At 39.1% G+C, this 20,988-nt stretch overlaps 1 protein-coding gene across 5 annotated transcripts in view; it reads right to left on the reverse strand.

Moving 5' to 3' along the window:
* The window catches only part of LOC133521255 (RNA-binding protein Musashi homolog Rbp6), a 669,256-nt gene that overhangs the window by 31,427 nt on the left and 616,841 nt on the right, over nucleotides 1-20,988 (reverse strand). For all 5 annotated transcript variants that reach the window (XM_061856115.1, XM_061856113.1, XM_061856114.1 and 2 more), the window contains exon 8: nucleotides 19,988-20,070. In XM_061856115.1, coding sequence (XP_061712099.1) covers nucleotides 19,988-20,070 — 83 coding nt within the window. The remainder of the gene's footprint in view (nucleotides 1-19,987; nucleotides 20,071-20,988) is intronic.

The following is a 20,988-nucleotide window of genomic DNA, read 5'->3' on the forward strand; positions in this document are numbered from 1 at the left end:
TGTTACTTTTTTTTAAATACTAAGTCGGTGGCAACCAAGCATACGGCCCGCATATGTACGCCTGCAACTCCAGAGGAGTTACATGCGCGTTGCCGACCCTAATCCACTCCCGCCCCTCGTTGAGCTCTGGCAACCTTACTCACCGGCAGGAACACAACACTATGAGTAAGGTCTAGTGTTATTTGGCTGCGATTTTCTGAAAAACGCATTTTCACTTGAAATTACGTTAGGGTTTGCATTATTATTTTTTGACCCGGATGAAGTCCAAGTTCTCATGATGGAGTCAGGAGTTGGTCACCAGAACTCCTAATCTACTAATTATAATCCCATCATGTTTGGGCTCAAAAGATTTGCCCTGACGAACACCATCGATCTAGATGAGGTCCAGGGTCTCATGATGGAGTCAGGAGTTGGTCACTAGAACTCCTAATCTACTCATTATAATTCCATCGTGTTTGGGCTCAACAGAGTTGCCCTGATGAGCACCTTCAATCTAGATGAGGTCCAGGGTCTCATGATGGAGTCAGGAGCTGGTCACCAGAACTCCTAATCTACTCATCATAACTCCATCGTGTTTGGGTTCAATAGAGTTGCCCTGACGAGCACCATCAATCTAGATGAGGTCCAGGGTCTCATGATGGAGTCAGGAGCTGGTCACCAGAACTCCTAATCTACTCATCATAACTCCATCGTGTTTGGGCTCAATAGATTTGCCCTGATGAACACCATCGATCTAGATGAGGCCCAGGGTCTCATGATGGAGTCAGGAGTTGGTCACCAGAACTCCTAAACTACTCATCATAACCTCATCGTGTTCGGGCTCAATAGATTTGCCCTGACGAGCATCATCAATCTAGATAAAGTCCAGGGTCTCATGATGGAGTCAGGAGTTGGTCACTAGAACTCCTAATCTACTCATTATAATTCCAACGTGTTTGGGCTCAAAAGATTTGCCCTGATGAGCACCATCGATCTAGATGAGGTCCAGGGTCTCATGATGGAGTCAGGAGTTGGTCACCAGAACTCCTACTCTACTCATCATAACTCCATCGTGTTTGGGCTCAATAGAGTTGCCCTGACGAGCACCTTCAATCTAGTTGAGGTCCAGGGTCTCATGATGGAGTCAGGAGCTGGTCACCAGAACTCCTAATCTACTCATCATAACTCCATCGTGTTTGGGTTCAATAGAGTTGCCCTGACGAGCACCATCAATCTAGATGAGGTCCAGGGTCTCATGATGGAGTCAGGAGCTGGTTACCAGAACTCCTAATCTACTCATCATAACTCCATCGTGTTTGGGCTCAATAGATTTGCCCTGATGAACACCATCGATCTAGATGAGGCCCAGGGTCTCATGATGGAGTCAGGAGTTGGTCACCAGAACTCCTAATCTACTCATCATAACCTCATCGTGTTCGGGCTCAATAGATTTGCCCTGACGAGCATCATCAATCTAGATAAAGTCCAGGGTCTCATGATGGAGTCAGGAGTTGGTTACTAGAACTCCTAATCTACTCATTATAATTCCAACGTGTTTGGGCTCAAAAGATTTGCCCTGATGAGCACCATCGATCTAGATGAGGTCCAGGGTCTCATGATGGAGTCAGGAGTTGGTCACCAGAACTCCTAATCTACTCATCATAACTCCATCGTGTTTGGGCTCAATAGATTTGCCCTGATGAACACCATCGATCTAGATGAGGTCCAGGGTCTCATGATGGAGTCAGGAGTTGGTCACCAGAACTCCTAAACTACTCATCATAACCTCATCGTGTTTGGGCTCAATAGATTTGCCCTGACGAGCATCATCAATCTAGATAAAGTCCAGGGTCTCATGATGGAGTCAGGAGTTGGTCACTAGAACTCCTAATCTACTCATTATAATTCCAACGTGTTTGGGCTCAAAAGATTTGCCCTGACGAGCACCATCGATCTAGATTAAGTCGAGGGTCTCATGATGGACTCAGTAGTTGGTCACCAGAACTCGTAATTTGATGGTGCTTGTCGGAGTAAATCTATTGAGCCCAAACACGATGGAGTTATGATAAATAGATTACGAGTTCTGGTGACCAACTCCTGACTCCATCATGAGACCCTGGACTTCATCTAGATCGATGGTACTCGTCAGGGCAAATCTTTTGAGCCCAAACACGATGGAATTATAATGAGTAGATTAGGAGTTCTAGTGACCAACTCCTGACTCCATCATGAGACCCTGAACATCATCTAGATTCATGGTGCTCGTGAGGGCAAATCTATTGAGCCCAAACACGATGGAGTTATGATGAGTAGATTAGGAATTATGGTGACCAACTCCTGACTCCATCATGCGACCCTGGACTTCATCTAGATCGATGTTACTCGTCAGGGCAAATCTTTTGAGCCCAAACACGATGGAATTATAATGAGTAAATTAGGAGTTCTAGTGACCAACTCCTGACTCCATCATGAGACCCTGAACATCATCTAGATTGATGGTGCTCGTGAGGGCAAATCTATTGAGCCCAAACACGATGGAGTTATGATGAGTAGATTAGGAATTATGGTGACCAACTCCTGACTCCATCATGAGACCCTGGACTTCATCTAGATCGATGGTACTCGTCAGGGCAAATCTTTTGAGCCCAAACACGATGGAATTATAATGAGTAGATTAGGAGTTCTGGTGACCAACTCCTGACTCCATCATGAGACCCTGGACTTCATCTAGATCGATGGTACTCGTCAGGGCAAATCTTTTGAGCCCAAACACGATGGAATTATAATGAGTAGATTAGGAGTTCTAGTGACCAACTCCTGACTCCATCATGAGACCCTGAACATCATCTAGATTGATGGTGCTCGTGAGGGCAAATCTATTGAGCCCAAACACGATGGAGTTATGATGAGTAGATTAGGAATTATGGTGACCAACTCCTGACTCCATCATGAGACCCTGGACTTCATCTAGATCGATGGTACTCGTCAGGGCAAATCTTTTGAGCCCAAACACGATGGAATTATAATGAGTAGGTTAGGAGTTCTGGTGACCAACTCCTGACTCCATCATGAGACCCTGGACTTCATTTAGATCGATGGTACTCGTCAGGGCAAATTTATTGAGCTCGAATACGATGGATTATAATGAGTAGATTAGGAGTTCTAGTGACTCCATCATGAGACCCTGGACTTCATCTAGATTGATGGTGCTCATCAGGGTAAATCTATTGAGCCCAAACTCGATGGAGTTATGATGAGTAGATTAGGAGTTCTGGGGAGTTCTGGTGACCAACTCCTGACTCCGTCATGAGACCCTGGACCTCATCTAGATCGATGGTGTTCGTCAGGGCAAATCTTTTGAGCCCAAGCACGATGGAATTATAACGAGTAGATTAGGAGTTCTGGTGACTCCATCATAAGAACCTGGATGGACTTCATTCGGGTCAAAAATAATAATACAAACCCTAACGTGATTTCAAATAACACTGAAACTCTATAGCACTAATGTGCGCAAACGATTGGCATCTTGACTACGCAGCATGGGTGCGTAGCCACCATGCCAATCGATACGACAACGAAACACTATCTGTCTCTCTCTCGTACTAATATGCACAAACGATTGGCATCTTGGCTGGGCAGCATGGGTGCGTAGCCAACATGCCAAACGTTTACGATACGACAAGGAAACACTATCTGTCTCTCTATCGCACTAATATGCGCAATCGATTGGCTTCTTGGCTAGGTATCATGGGTGCGTAGCCAACATGCCAATCGTTTACGATACGACAACGAAACACTACTCTCTCTCTATCGCACTAATATACGCAAACGATTGGTATTTTGGCTAGGCACTAAGCAAGTGTGTGGCCAACATGCCAATCGTTTACGATACGACAACGAAACACTATCTGTCTCTCTATCGCACTAATATACTTTATTTATACCTGCAGTCATTTAGTAACTTCTTCATTTTCCATTGGTGTGAAAGAGACAGAATAAAGAGCAAGGGTTATAGTACACTCTGTAGTCTGTACACTTAGTAGTAGTGTACATAAAAAAAAAAACTACTGTGCATATACAATAAAATAAAGAGTGCCCATATGATATCATATGACACTAAAATTAATGTTGCTTGAAATTATATTGAAAACTATCAAGATTATTCTAGTCTGCATTGAAACGCGCGTCGCGTTGCCGGCGCTCGCGTACCGAGCGCCAACGCCATCTATCGAGCGTTATTTCGTGAAATCGGAGAACGCTCCAAGGATTAAGGGCTCTTAATTATGTATTATCCTGCATTGCCACATAAAAAAAGTTGAACAATACGAAACAGAGCTAAATCGTTCCGCAACATGAACGGTATTCTTCGATCGTCCGCGACATAAAAATAGTAAGTGTCGCCATTTGTCAGGTCCGATAAAGCTTTACAAATGAACCGGCGCCTACGCCAGTGGCGGCCGCCAGCGCCGGGCCCACCCTCCATTTGTTCCCCAACACGCAACCTAGGGGACATGCCAGATAAATGCCACTCCACTTTAAAACTAAGACAACACGACTTTTGAGATTTGTTAAAATTTAACGACCCTACTTTGTTTCGTGACCTCGGGACCGAAGTTAAACCTGGATAATTTGAGCCCAGTGACACAACGGAGCTCCCGCAGGTATGCAGTATTATTCAGCGGAAAATGATTTAATTTTAAATCTATCTACAATTCACCAGTATAGCAACGAAGAAAATTCAGACGGGGATCCGACGTTAATTGATGTCGCGTCGCTGGCGGGCGAGCGAGAAACAAAAGCTCACAAACAATTCGCATTGGAGTTCGCAATCCCGATCAAGCGTTCCGAGATCGCGACGCAGTTAAATGACACGAAAAATAACAAAGGTAAATTGTATTTAGCCCCCGCTAGGCGACGTATCGATCCGACACGGATCGAGTAGTCCTCGACGCTGCCGATGCTGACGCGAAGATGTCGGTTTAACCGAGCGGACTTAAGATCCGCTCCGACGCGCCCTAGCTTAATGCGCCCAACCAGGATCTTTCGCCCAGAAACTCCGCGCTACTAATCCCAACGATGTATGAGAAATTTAATTGTTTCGCAGGAAAACGCCGCGCTTTATGCTCCACCACACTCACTGAACATTCGCGTATGAAGGTGAATTAATACGAATCTGAAAGCAGTCATTAAATTTTCGCTCGATTGGTTTTGGTTGAAAGCCTTTTAAGGTAAAACAGTGATGTCAATAAGGTTGGCTGCGAATGATTTGGCCTACCTTATTGTGAACGTCATTACATACGTCAATTTGAGTAAATACCAGCACAATAGGGCAGCATTTTTCGACTTGTTTCGTTAGCATTAAGGGATTACGTGAGAGCTTGCAGAAGCAATCTGGCCCCGGTTGATGTTTTTTTCATTCACCTTTATGGACCTACCATTGACATAAAAAAGCGCCGAAATAAAAACGGCGAAATAAAATACTCAGGAGTTTTGCGAATAAAAAGCCCTGGGGTGTGTTTAAGTAGATCCAGGACGGAGTCGAATTTTATTAATTCGCGTATTGGCTGTATATTGCGGGGACCGATGAGTTATTGCCGACCCTGCTCCTAACGGGGACCTTTGCAACAAAAGACACTGAGATTCACTCTCAGCGACCCGCTATGCGGGCTCTCTGACCGCAGGCTCTTTTAACTACAAACGGGAAAAACCGGGTTATTGGCTTTGCTCGAAGCGTGTAGCTGGCGCTGACAGTTAAGTGATCGAAGGAGATGTCGCAAAATGCTACAATGTGCATAGGGGTAAGACCAAGTTATGCTACTAGTTAGATCCATTGCGTCGTGTGCTTTGCAGTACCGTAGGTACCTAGGGTTAAGCCGTGTACTACTGATGGAACAAATTCCTGTGGCTGTGAACGTTACATCAGATATCTAAGTACCTAGTGTAGCGCAAAGTAAGAACTTTTAGAATAAAGCAACTTCAGCGACTTGGGTACAAGCTCACCGAACCAGTCGGCATGTGTGTTGACGTTAAATGCATTTTATAAGATTTCGTGTTTGTTTTCTTTACTAAAATTTCTGTTTCCTTTGAAATTCTTGCGGCGGTCCTCGGGCAACCAGCCAAATAGACAACTTTTATAAAAGGATAAAATATTATGGCCATTCTTAAACGAATATGAATTGGTACACGTTAAAGTGACATTTGATAACTTCTGAGTATACATTTAAGTGAATACTCTAGCTTGTCCTAATAAACTGAAACATGTGATTTGAAATTTTATTTGTTGTCGACTAAAATAATAAAGTTCAAAGTTTTTGATTGTTACATAGACTTGACGCACTGGTAAGTCAAGGAGCTAGCGTCACATTCGGGGAGAGTAATGTGCTGCGGGCGAAGCGTACGGAACATACGTGAGATAAACGCAGTCGACGGGGGGAGGTGCGGGGCCGAGGAGCACCGGGGAGGAGAGGGCGCTAGATAAGTTTATCAAGGAAACCTCTCGCCTTCGTATTGACAGAGCGCGTCGCAGGCGCGCCCTGATTGCCGCTAAACGGAAGCCCGAGCGTGGGAACCGGGAACAGCCAGGGTTTTCCCAAATACTCGATAAAAATACTAAATATCGTCGATCATTTATAGAGAACTTAAAAAACGCCAAGTATTTGTAAAGAATATGACTGAAGTTATTATTAAAATGAACAGTGATTTCAGCGATGGGAAAACAAATAAACATCTTAAGCCAAATTACAAAATAACTTTGGATTGTTTACGTGTATTATATTAAACAGTAGTTATAACAGTAGTTATCAGAGTAGTTATAAGAATTATTTGTATAAAAATGCTATAGTATAAAAATGCTAGCTGCATGTAAACGAAGTACTAAATTTAACGATAAGTAAGTTATATTACATTATACTTTAGGTCTTAATTGATTGATTAGTATTAACGCATGTTGTGTTTACCTATTATTGGATAGACACTTACTCATGTATTTTTGGGTTTTTATCTGTATTTTTTGTAGTGTTGTATCTGTTGGTAAACCTTAAATAAATAAAATAAAATAAAATAAAATAAATAAGTAAAATTAAGAATAATAGCATACATTTATTTAAATACCTACGTGATTATGTGATATGATGAAGTGGTCGATTTTGGTTACAGCGATTGCGTGTACTGGACTTGGCTATAAATATTACAATAAAATTAAAAGATATTTAAATATAATGCTATGTTTGAGTGTTGCTGCTGTACAGCAGCTAATATCACTCGCTGTTTTTCATTGTAAAATTCGAATACATTTATGAAAAACTGTATGTCTAAGCTTGAAACATTATGTATTAACTCTTTTTGTAACAGACTGTTTGTTTCTTAAATAAATATACATATCTACAATTTTGTAAAAGACTGTTTGTTTCTTAAATAAATATATATAGCTTAATTATTTCCTAGAAGTCGACGAGAAATAGGGCTTGTAGGTACATTTAAGCTCCAGGCAAGATTACGTAAAAGATGACTCACAAATCTCGCGCTCAACAGGTCACAGCACAGATAATGAAATAGTCAGCCGCACCCCAGGAGCTCTTTCCATATTTACTTAACCGTTGTCGGATAAAATAAGACAAGCGCGAGTCGTGAATTTCAGCTCTCAACTCTGTGTTTACGGAGTGGGGACGGGGGCCCGATGGGCTGTAATGCGAAATTCAAATCAGATATAAGCGATCGGCGCTCGGCGCCGATAAGCGGTAACGTTACCTGCAATGCTTCGCTGATAGCCCTCCAGCCAGTCTTATATTGAAGACGTTTTATATGGAAACGTTAAAAATAAATTTAAAATACGATAAGCAGATTTTACGCGCTCAGGTGACCTTAAACTTTTTGAGTGGTAAAATATATTAGATTCGTATTTTTAAGCTTGTTTGGGAATATTAATTCGAAATCTTTAGTCTGTTATTCATAATATTATATTAGCGGTGAGGGAAGAGGAGCCTAAAGCGGGTACCCCATCTAAAGAGGGTGGGCGTTCTATTATTGCGAAGTTATACTTATTATTATCTGGGGGCACGGCAGTGCCCCCACCAAGTCGAGCAAAAAAGCACGGCCGTACCATCCTTTTCTCGAAGCAATTCAGACCATTTTCGACCCCCTGTAACTTCGTTGTGGATAAAACTAGAAGACTGAATTTTCAGTAACCATGCAGGCATTGTAAAGACACGGTATATTTCAAATTTCATTCAATTTGAACCAGTATTTTAAGATTTATAACGGGTCAAATTTCTTAATTTCTTAATTTTGTCACTCACTGACTCGCCGATCATCAAAATTCTAAGGCACTTCTAGCAGACCTAGAAGCTTCAAATTTGGAATATAAGTAGTGTTTGGTGTATGAACCAAGTCTCGCAACTCAGTTGTTCTGCGGTAAAAAGTTGTGAGATCCATGTAATACCTAGTCGGTTATTAATTTATTCAGTCTCTACCTTAGCGACTTTCTGTCTTAATACGTCCAGTCTCTAAGACCACGATCGTGGTCCATAAGAATTGAAAATCAATTGTGTCTGGAATCTCCGTACTCGAAGCATTAAGTTGTTACGTAATAATTAACAGCATCTTATAGTGACGCATATCAATATTAAAATTCGTTAATGTTTTATATAAATATATTGAGACTTGGCCATCGCACTAAATAATTGAATTTACATGTGTTTTCAGGCGATTGAATTTACACGTGTTTTCAGGCGATGGCCATATCTATTTAACAACAAAATAGCAACAGTTCAGGCATTCTTCTTTATTAAAATTTTTGATTTTATTATTCTTTAACTAAAAATATGCTCTGAGGTGTAGCGTTTCGGGTAAATTAAAGAAGGTTGAGTTAAACCTAAGCTATCTAGGCAGCGATTTTAATAGCCCAGACTGCGCAACTGTTATTCTGAACGTCACACTTCCATGAAATTATGATGTATACATAACTTTCACAGTTTGTGCTCAAAATCAATAATATAATCTTATGGAATGATGAATAGATAAGACAACAATGGAAACACATTACTTAGAACTGATCTTATATATTTTAAGATTGAAAAAAAAATGAAAAATGTTTTATTTGTATAAATATATTAAAGATTATTTTAAAGATTGTATAAATATAATTACAACAAAAATCTTAAAATTAGTTTTTTGATTTAATTCTCTTCCTTTATCGCGATTTACCCGTTTTAGGTTATGGAGTAGGACAAAGAGAGTTTTGGCAAGTATTTATCTTCTTAGGTTCTTACAATGCCTTATTAGGTTCAATTGGTTCAAATGTCACAGTTCTTTCATCTTATATTTATAGTTCGATAATTCTTCTGTAAAGTGGAATAAAATTCTTTCGTAAAGTCAAATAAAAACTAAATTTTTTAGACCTTCTCAGGTACTTTACCCGCTCTAAGCCTTTCTCTTATATAAGTACAGTTATCAGTATATTGCGTTAAATAATATGAAATTTATAAGAAAACCGACTACCAAACCAAACGTATGTCAAATCTTAAAGCGTTAACAAATTGTCGAACCGAAATACGATCATGGTGTGGTTCCATAAGAAATAAAGAAAGCTATCCACTAATTGTATTATTGGCCGGTAATATAACTATTATTATTTAACAGTTTTGAATGATTCACGGTTAGTTTCACTAGACTTAAGTCGACCGGGATATGAACTGTGATTACATTTTATATTGTTTATGAGCTTCCGATATTTCGACGCAGTTACATGCACAAGATGCAAGATGCCGGTTGATTTCAGTATATTGATTTACGACTATTTATTTATATTTTTAGTTTTTTTTTTTGTAGAAGTGCTGGTGGCCTATCGGTAAGGGCGTGCGACTTGCAATACGGAGGTCGCGGGTTCAATCCCCAGCTCATACCAATGAGTTTTTCGGAACTTATGTACTTGCGAAATATAATTTGATATTCACCAGTCGCTTTTCGATGAAGGAAAACATCGTGAGGAAACCGGACTAATCCCAATAAGGCCTAGTTTACCCTCTGGGTTGAAAGGTCAGATGGCAGTCGCTTTCGTAAAAACTAGTGCCTTCGCCAATTCTCGGGATAAGTTGTCAAGCGGACTTCGGGTTCCCATGAGCCGTGGCAAAATGCCGGGACAACGCGAGGAAGAAGAAGAAGAGTTTTATGTTTTTGTTAGGAGTGACGAAGTTTTCTGCAGGACTCGTCCCTGTCTGACCAAAAGTCATGTCCCTAAAAGGTTTCGCGCTTCGAGAACGTTTCAAATTTCAAGGTCTGGATCTGAATCTATCAAATTTGAGGAGTTCTATGAGCAATCATCATGGATCCCATCATCAGAACTGGATGTTGACAAAAACTGGACTAATGTCGAATTATGACCGACATACCGACCTGGCCTAGTGGGTAGTGACCCTGCCTATGAATCCGATGATCCTGGGTTCGAATCCCGGTAAGGGCATGTATTTGTGTAATGAACACAAATATTTGTTCCTGTATCACGGATGTTTTCTATGTATTTAAGTATTTGTATATTATATACAGGGTGTAATCGTTAAGTGTAGCCAGGCGATTATTCTGTTAATATAACAGATACTTATTAGAAAACTTCAAACTAATATCGAAAGTGCGTTACCCAATGAGTAAAATTGCAATAATAACTTTTTTTTAGTACACCAGTAATATCCCAAACATTTAACTTCAAACCCTCCCATACATTTAGTACGCCGTTCGTTGAAAGACTAGTTTAAACAAAAAATGTACTTCCTTAAAAAATAAATGTTATATTTACGGAATTATCGCCCGGTTACACTTAACGATAACAACCTGTATATCGTTGTCTGAGTACCTACAACAAAAGCCTTCTTGAGCTTACCGTGGGACTTAGTCAATTTGTGTAAGAATATCCCTATAATATTTATTTATTTTTTATTATTTGTTTGTTTTACACTTTTTAACAAAAAAATCCAAATCGGATCAGGAAAGAGTTACGAGAGATTACATTTACATACCCAAACATACAAAAAAAATACGGCAGTTTTGATTTGAGAACCTCTTTTATTTTTTGAAGTCGTCTAAAATACAGTTTAAATGCTATTTCAATTTTATTTTGTCTGAGCTTTCATAAAAACTTTTTTTTACTAGTATAACTTTTTCTTTTGCAATGAATTCCACTTCTCCTCTTTATTCATATAACTTAATCTACACATTATAAGTATTTGGCTAACGGGTCACAAACTTAAAACCAAACAAAAGTATAAAGTGCCTACGCCCTTCATCAGCTAGACTTTGCTGTTAAAAAAACTATGACGCAACCCGTATTTTTCTCGCAGTTAAGAGGGCCTACGGCTACCGAGAAAATTATAGTTTTTACATTAAATTTTTTACCCTTTAACTAAGGGCAAATCTTAAAATGATAAACCTGTCTCGATAGAAAAAAATCAAGAAAAAATGTCCAAGTTTGTATTATTTCGCTAATTATTACAAAAGATTTTAATTAATGTAAAATATAATCACTAGATTCATGGTAAAGAGAGTAGGTGTTGTGGCGTTAAACCGTGAGTATATAACTTTAGTTTCCTGTTTGCAACTAATAACACCTGAGGCTCGACTATCCCTAACTTCCCCGCTGCTGGCCATATAATGGTTGTATTTCCTGTATAATTATGTAGTATTCTTACGAGTATACAATCCCTATAATGAATATCAGATTGTTCTAACGGCCTTCTAACCTAGTTTCGCAGTGACCCTACCTACCAAGCAGGAGGTTGCGAGATCGAATCCTGGTAAATAAGGGCATTAATTTGGGTTTTATCACATGTTTGTTCCTGAGTTATGGATGTATGTATATAAGTAAATATTTATTACATAAAATATGTAAAATATCTTATCTGTTTTAAATATGGCTCTTGTCGTCTAGTAGCCACAACACAAGCCTTATTTAAGCTTACTGTGGGGTATTTCATAAATTATAAGTATTTTTCTTTAATAATTATGTCTAAAATTAAAAAAATATATAATTTCCAAACAAATATGGAGATTTGTCATAACGTACTTACACTAGAATTTGTACTTAGTACCTATACTATATTATATTATACTTAAGGATTATACATAAACTTTCTACGAATCGCCCAACGATAGGCGTGGAAGTTTCCAGTGGTTTAAAAACAAACTGAATAAAATCACTTCAAATATTCAACAAATAGCCGACAATCAGTTACGGCTTCAACATCACAAATTTAGCTCGTGTCACATTAATGTTGAATTTCAAATTACAGTGGCATACTTGCCTTGCGATTCGCCGTCATAGAAATGTTAGTTAGGCATTAAATATGGAGGGTGGTGTAGAACGGGGCTTGCAACATTCTGAGCAAGTGTAATACCCGCGGCTATTCTGAGACATCGATCGCAATCGATAGCAATCACTGCGAGCCGCGGAGCCCTCGGCCTGCTCCGACGCTCACTGATTTATTTATTTATACATTGTATTATTATTATTATTATTTATTATTTATTACAGATAAATCACAATTACAGAATATTTGATCAAAAAGTATCGTTAAACCACAATGGTTTGTCTCGATACTCCATTCCGCAGTATTTAATAATTAAGTACTTACTTACGCTTACGTTTACTTGCGCTTTTGGAGTTACGGAGCGTTAAATAGAAGGCATGTAGTAATGTTATATTTTTTTGACACATAAATATTGTTGTTACAATTTATTGGTGTAAAATAATAAACTTGGAATTATTTAAATAAATTTAGATTCTTCATAAATCAACTATAATTTTAATTAGTTAGTAAGTTAGTTAAGTGTTGAATCTATGTAACACTTTAGTGGAAATTGTAATGTTGCGTAATTTAAGTATGATTCCAATACAGCGTACGGGCCCTGTCCCACTGCTGGCGGTACCCTAGGTTAGGTGTTTTATGTGTTTATATGTAGTTTGTATTGTTTTTGTATGAGTTTTTGTATATCCATATTGAGAAAAAAGAAAATAAAGGTAAATATAGCCTAGCCTACCTAGGTAGATTATTTAGCGCAGCGATCAAACAACGTTTATTCCAAACTAGAAATTTAATCTGATTCAATATTGAGGCATACTTCCAAAACCAGTGAAAGCAATTAAAGTGAAAGCTTATGTAACCAGAAAACAAAATTGTAACCACTCGACAGTATTAGCCGTTTACAAGTGAACATGATTACCGCAGACTCGTTGCTTAACTAATTCTTATCAAACTTAAAATGGAACTTGGTTGAATGAAAATAGGATAAAACGATGCGGTATGACTATTCAATACTTTTACACCGATTATTCGTTTAAAATGTGTAAGTAAGTAATGAAATTTAGTGTAAGTATTAGCAGATATAAAAGTATTTTCATGTATTCAATTGAAATGCCTCGGGAATGAATTCCTCGACAATTCAAATAAAATTGCTGGGATCGCTTGCAGAACCTGCATTAGCCAATAAAAGGTAGTCGTTTGTGAATGCAGCAATGCTTAATTGATACATATTGGTGCAAGTGGTGATTGGATTCAAATTACAGTGATTTTTTTTCCATTGGTGTGCCTCTTGAAATAATGTGCAGGTGACGTAAGATTTTAATGAAGGTGATATTCCAGGAGCCCGCACTAAGGTGAAGTTTATGCCGTAGGTACCTACGTACATATCAGCTGCAGCAATTAGTTGGCAGTAATTAAGTAGGTTAGAGCAGGCGCCGCCGGCACCGCTTGTCAGCCGGTGCCGACTAGATTAAGGTCTGGAGCACGTGGTCTCGCCGCTCGTAACTTGTTTTGCATGAATCTGTACGCGACTTTCATATGACTCCCGTAGGAGTCTCCGCTCAGCACCTCTAATGTAAATGAAATTGTGCGCAAGAACCAAGAAACAAAGCAGGGCTTCTTGCCCGCTATTTATCGCCGCTCGCGTCTCCTAACTCCCACGTAATGGGAATGTGGAGACGCCGAGCGCAGTAATGAACCGGCCTGCCCTAACGTATGGCCTTTATTGATGACGCCCGCGCCCTCAACACTCTCGCTACTTTATTGTCTCGCTACGCAGCGACATCGTTTCAATTACGCGCGGCTTCTTACAATACTTTATGGTGATTGAATAATTTGTCGCGAGCTCCCGTTCGATTCAGTTACCTACCGTAATACTGAGTCATTTGGGTAGTGCGCGATTGTTAAAAGTTCCAGCCATGTCAGCCGTCCTTTACACCCGGGGTATGCAAGTTTAAGCGTATATATAGGATAGGTATGGCAGGTTCGTGTGCGCGATGCCGTGCACCACCTGTGATTAATTAATTTTCTTTCACGCTTCGAATTTAAGTCGCAATCGTTAACGGCAGGAAAGGCCTGTTGAGCCATAATTTACGTCTTCGCGTTCGACTGGAGTTGGTCGCGTCATTTGGAAATTGCGTGCCGGTTGCCTTATAACCATTAAATTTATATTGTACGTACATAGGAAATTAGGCAGTTGTTCAAATAGTGACTGCCGTGAGATTAGGATCGAACTTGTAAATTTTTTTTTAAAAGGTTCGAATATATACAGATCAATAATGTAACCCTAACTTTCAATTCATCGATGTATTTTTTGGATTAAATTAACGTATTTTTGGGACTAATTTATTTGATAATTATATTGTACAGGATAAAGCAAGCGGTTCTCGGATCTCATTAGCGGGAAGGTATTGCACACTGCTAATCCGACAGGGGATTCATGGTAACGTAACGCCTCTATTATTAATGATACAGATATGCTCTGGGACAATTCCCTGCCCAACTTTAACAAATGTACATAATAAATATATATGAGTATCCAAATATTTTGCAGACTAATATATTTGTGGTATATAAAAGGTTGACTTATGTTGGAATCGATAAGTACCTATAGTTAGAGATATTCTGTAATTACGTAATAAGTAACTATGAAACTCGTTACTTAAATATATTTATCAGTGATGGCTAGAATAACGTCAATAATCTTATTAACGTTATTCTCAAGGTAATCAAATATTTCTGTATCATTTTAGTCTTATTTAGTACCTATATAACGGTTGTTCAAAAGTATGTAACTTTTACAAGAAATCAAACTTTACAATCAGTTTTATGAAAAAAGTGTCTAACTAGCTAAACCGCAGCAATAGTGAGTTTCAAGAAAAAGGGGACTGTCACAAAAACTCTAAATATATAGAAAGCGTAAAAATGGTCGAATAGATAAAGCTTAGAAGCGAGCCGGGTCGTGCTAAAACGGAAAGTTTATGGTAATCACGGAGCAGAGGAACCCGTGATTGATTGTTCGATGGGGCACAATGGCGGGAGAGACTGCTGAGTCGTGATAGACGTGTCTCTCCAACACGCATATCCAGCGGCCGGCCTAACAATGGAACACTCGGAACAAGTTAAGCTTCATTTAAGTGAGTTTTTTTAATCAAAAATTAAGCTCGGATTGGCTTGTGACAACGGCCGTATCTCCATCTTAATTTAAAGGGTTAAAGGTCGTGAGGCGTAATCCTTATCGACGGCTATCAGCCCCGCTTAGGTATGTAGGACATTCTTTAATGCGCAGTAACGACAAGGGTGCGCTCGGCCCCGCACCAGTTAAGACACTAAGAGAAATGGCGATCGAGGATCCCAAGATTTAAGTGGCAGTTTCAAATGTGCCTACTTTTAGTGTTATTTCCTAAACGGAAACCATTTGTTTGCCTCATGCTCGATCGAGGAGAAAAATATACGCAATACCCAAGATCTTCCCCTGGAGCGTTCACGCGACGTGAGGATTGCTTAATGCAAAATGCATTTACTTATATGCCACGCAGCACTTCGTTTTGAAAGTGTTAATGAATATGGAGCTCCAAAAAAAAATAGATTTATATATATCGTGTGAGGCGTATCTGCCATAAAAAAAACTTGCCTATGAATCATCGAGTCCTGTCACGTTGTTTTGGGAAACCATTAGTTAAACGTCCAATAAAACGTAACGGGTATAGCGAACGAATAATAAAATCTAGGGATTTTTTTTTATATCGCTAGAGTTATGAAAGTTTCTTATGCTCACAAGTTTGAAGTTATACATTCTCGTTGAACGTATGCAGCTACGAAGGTAAAATATAATCAATTTAGCTGAAAACTCTGAAAAACAAATTCATGAACTTCCGAAGTGAAACATATCCGTCTGGCTCTGAAAGTGTCGTCAGAAACAAACGAGCCTTTCCCTTAGTATTTATGTTTGGCGTCGAATGTTTACAAAGTTGATGCGATAGTATTCTCGCAGAGGTGGAGTTTGCGTGTTTTCATTTGTACAGCAGCGCAGGTGCGACTTCATGAGGCGAACACCTACATATGCATAAGGCGTGTCGACAGTGCTTCTGCCGTTGTTGCATTGATTGCTTATCGACTACCTACATGCGCGATATTAGAACAAGAATTTTATGTAACATCGGAGAACAGTTTAACAAAGTTGTTATTATAAAGAATCAGGGTGGCTTACCTGTAATACGCGCTTAGTAATACCTCAATATTTTCATAAAACACGTTTTTTTACTGCCGCAAGAGAGTCACGGTATCACCCTATCACTCTCGTGCGAGGAGGCGGTGCCGTTATTAGCTTAACGACCATTTTAATATAAGAGATGACATATTAAATTTACGAGGGCAGCTACCCGTAACGCAAACGTCGCGTTGACGTGCCATGACCCCTCTGTCTCCTTTATTGCTGGAAATATAACTATCGGATGTGTTTATGATACGCAGAAGTGATTGTTTGCATTCATAGTTACTGTTTTCTGTTCCCCTATGTTTTTTGCATCACAGCTAATATACCTCATAATTTAGGTACTCGATAAATACTTCGTTAAAATAATTTGTTTGATTAACAACTGTATCTAATGTGCAAATGACTTATGAAATACACTAACAAAGAATATGTTTTGTTAAATGCAGGGACACATTTACTGAATTGTACCTATTTTAGCAAACATTGTCAACATACACAAAATACTTTGTTACTTAGCAACTTTTTACATTTTATTGAACTCACAAATTGGTTTCAAAAACATCTTTGTATTTTAAATATTGAACTTTTACAATTAGCTTGATAAAATATTTTTGGTTGTTGATAACTTGATTGAGTATTTATCTAAAATTACAAGGATTGAACACCTACGAAGGCCCCTCCTAAGGTAAATAAATATTATGCTGCTTAAAAACTTGGCGGAAGAATTTAAATTATTCAGAAACATAGATTTGTATATATTAGTAAATAAATAAAAAAACCTAAATAGGGTTAATCTTAGAGACATCGACCTAGTTTCATAGTACCTAAGTTCAATTAAGGCTTATATTAATTATGTCTTGTACGGCGATATACAAATATACTAGATAGATAAACCTGCTTAAATCATATCAATGCTCATCACATAAGTAAACGCCCTTAGGCCACTAGACAATTGTCCATGTTAGGCGATGATGAACACAAGAGTTTTCTTGGGTGTAGCAACATACAAAACTGGACGTAGTCGCGTAGCACGGACCGTCGTCCGATGAAAACAACGGCAGCCAGAGGAACACGTCTCGCAAAACGAGAAATAATTAAAGGCGGGGTAAATCACATGTTCCATTGATTGCGCCTTGTTTTCGATGTCTGTAGGTATGCAATGTTAGACGAGACAGGAGTCGATTAATTTTCGCTGCGGCTGCGTGTGTAGGTACATTACGCGTCGCGAAAAGAGCCCGATTCATGCACACCTCACGTTTTGCGGAAGCGAACCGTAATTGCTCTAAAACGCCGCCCATTTGTTTGATGTCTTTGTTCCTTGTTTGCACCACTAAGGGTACATCACGGGGTACTGTACTCTTACGAATTCAGACCCGGGAGTTTCTACACCCATTATGGTGGAGACAATGGGTGACACAAAAAACAAGCATTAATAATCAGGAATATGCATCGGCTGGGGGCGGGTGCTGAGCAGACTTTACAGCGACAGTGAAAGATGATCCCGGTGAAAACTTTTAGTGACAATGAAGGTGGGGGTCTGAATTGCGGGTGCGTTTTAATGAGTGTTAGCGGATTTTCCTCGTGAAGAGTGAAAATGTGTGGTATTGTTAACGGCTAATGTTTCTTTACACTCTCCTGTCTATGAGTACCTGCCGCGAGTTATTTTAAAACTTTTATGCTAGCAGCGTCTGCCTGTATGAGTACAATTATATTTTACATTTTATACAGTAGACCCTCTCGCACATGGCCTGTGCCAAGCAGTGGGACGAATATAGGCTGAATTATTATAATGAAGACTGGTTCGTTACATACTACCATATTAAATATTGTACAATTATTCGTTTCTACAAAGTAATCCGTGGATCTTAATTGTGCCAGGTCAACCGGAGTAAATGCAACTATAAGGCCTATTCGAACGTACACTGACATCAGAATGATATTTAAATGAGCTTCTCGCTCGCGCCAATACATGTACGTAAAAGTACGAGCGAAATGCACGATAACTAAATTACATCATTGAGATATCGTTCTGATATCAGTGTACGTTCGAATCCGCCGGTATGGCATTATTGAGTCTATTTCGTTATTTCTCGACACGATTGGTTGGAACGCCCTCTATGTTACGTTTTATTATTCTACAAGTAGCTCGGAATTTTATCACTAGACGACGGGAGCTCTTTCAATTAAAGTTGTTTAAAAAATAACTCAAATAGACGCAAAACCCCATAGTCATATAAGGATAAATATATCCCGGTCGACCTTTTTTTTTAAATAAAGAGTATCTGAGTCTCGTAATTTGAAATCTTATATTGCTCATCGTTCTATCTGAGACATAACACAAATGACGAAAATTTACTATATTATACTGGACAACGGTTGCGTGTTGTTACAAGTTAATCGAGGGCGAGGTTTACTGCGTCACATGATTGTAATGGTCTTGTAAAGGGTGAATGTAATGTATTGCGGACGGCTGTGGACGACAAAGTACAAGTGAACATTAGGCAAAAGGTTTGGCGAATGCGCGGACGTGTTGGTTCATAGAGACAACTTGATTTCGATTGAATTGGCAATGGATTTTGAAATTGATTTCAATTAAGACTAGTTCACGATGAAAGCATGTTAGGTAAGCCGAGACCAAACAACAGTGTTTTTTAAATTGTTTTATTAAGACTGACATGTATATTGTACTCTTAGTTATGACTAATTGTCACCTGGGCGCTGATAATACTGGTCATAAATAGAGAAACCGCGTCATAATCTAAGCCTTTAAGAAAACTTATTTTAACTATGACGCCTTTATAATGGGTTTTTACTGTTACAATTGTGTACATTTACTGTAGTAAGTACAATACTTAGTTTAAAGTAACGTTCTAAAGTATAATTCAAGAAGTTGTTTTAGGTGTGGTGACATCTCGAATATACACGTCGCGCCCCTCTCCGGGAAAATCTAAACACAGTAAAAGCTGAGTTTACTGGTGTTTTATTGGCTCCGCTTGGATTCGCGCCAGCGCACTTCTTCGCTCCTAATTGATATCTGACCGTCAATGTTAACAGTGGAATTGTCTTGGGCTGCGCAGATGATTCCATGTTTGTGTTACGATTCTTGAATTTAAACAAAAAGTTCAAGTTCAAAGATCGTAGAAAAAACAGCTGTACTGGATGACTCCGTTAGGCGCCATAGTTTTGTGGTAAAGTAAGGATACACGCAAGCAGCAATATAATTATGGGCATGCAATAATAGAGATAAGAACAGGTGGGTCAATGTACGAAATTGTTTGTGCTTAGCGTCTTTAATAAAACCAAATTATCAAACGTCAACTTTTGACAATCGTTTAGGTAAATAATGCACGGAGCTGTACAGCGGCATCTATATTCACATCTTAGTTTTCACATTCATTTTAAAGTACGTATGTTAAAAATCTGCATTTGTTGAAGAGCAAATACACAATTTTAAATACAGGTAATTTAACATAACACAACAGGTTGTAATTACGTAAAAAATACTTACCATTTTGTTGTTGATTTCGTGAAAATGTATTTCGCACACTTTATCTACTATGTCTTCACTTTGAAACGTGACGAAACCGAAACCTGAAACAAAACAATAAAATATTAGAACTAAGTATTATAAACTTTTATCGCAGTTCTTGCGAGATATATTCTAACTGCCAATATATACTACTAGTAGTAAAGTTAAGTTTGCGCTTCGAACATTTCACGATTCGACAAGTCTCGCTATTATCGGCTAATACACCGGAAAATAAGTTATAAAACTTTAAGCTACCTGTGAGCACCGACAATATTTAAGTTTAAATTGTTTTATTTTTGGGATCTTTTTAATTAGGTAAAGGAAATTTGCGTCGGACTAGTTTCAAAGAAGCGCGTCAGTCAGTTTTCGACATCAGCTATCGGGCGGTATCGCGCGGCGCGTGGCGCGGGCAGGCACGGCCGCGTTGTATTATCGAACCTTTAATAAAACATAAACTCACCAACTACTTATGACGACAAACCAAACAATATTCCTTCCTTTAAACGTTCCCAGATTCGCTGAGCCGCAGCCCCGAACAACTTCGGCGATACGTTCCGCATTCGACGTATAAGATCGCTCAAGTTCGCCCCCTTATGGGATTCATGAATTACAAATTGCGATTTCGAGTTTCGCACTCGACATCCGAATTGCTTTCCGATATTTACTCTATACTCTAAGATAACTTACTTCAGAGATTGAAATGTGTCACAGGAATACCTCAACTCGACACGGAATGCCTGAATTACTTAATCACCTGACACGGGCAAGTTTCCGCTTAAAGTGGCAAACAAAACATGATGATGAACCGGCGTGTTTCGGTCAGTTAACGATGAAGACACACACACGCAGACGTGACGTGACGCCTCCACTACGACAAATAGCATTAGCGAGCCGCTCGACAAACAGGAGGTGGCGCCGCGATTATGCTGACACGTAGGTACCGAGGGCGCGACTCTCCTGCCTCGCGCAAAAACTTTCTT

This window comes from Cydia pomonella, chromosome 9, assembly GCF_033807575.1.
Source record: "Cydia pomonella isolate Wapato2018A chromosome 9, ilCydPomo1, whole genome shotgun sequence".
Taxonomy (NCBI): domain Eukaryota; kingdom Metazoa; phylum Arthropoda; class Insecta; order Lepidoptera; family Tortricidae; genus Cydia; species Cydia pomonella.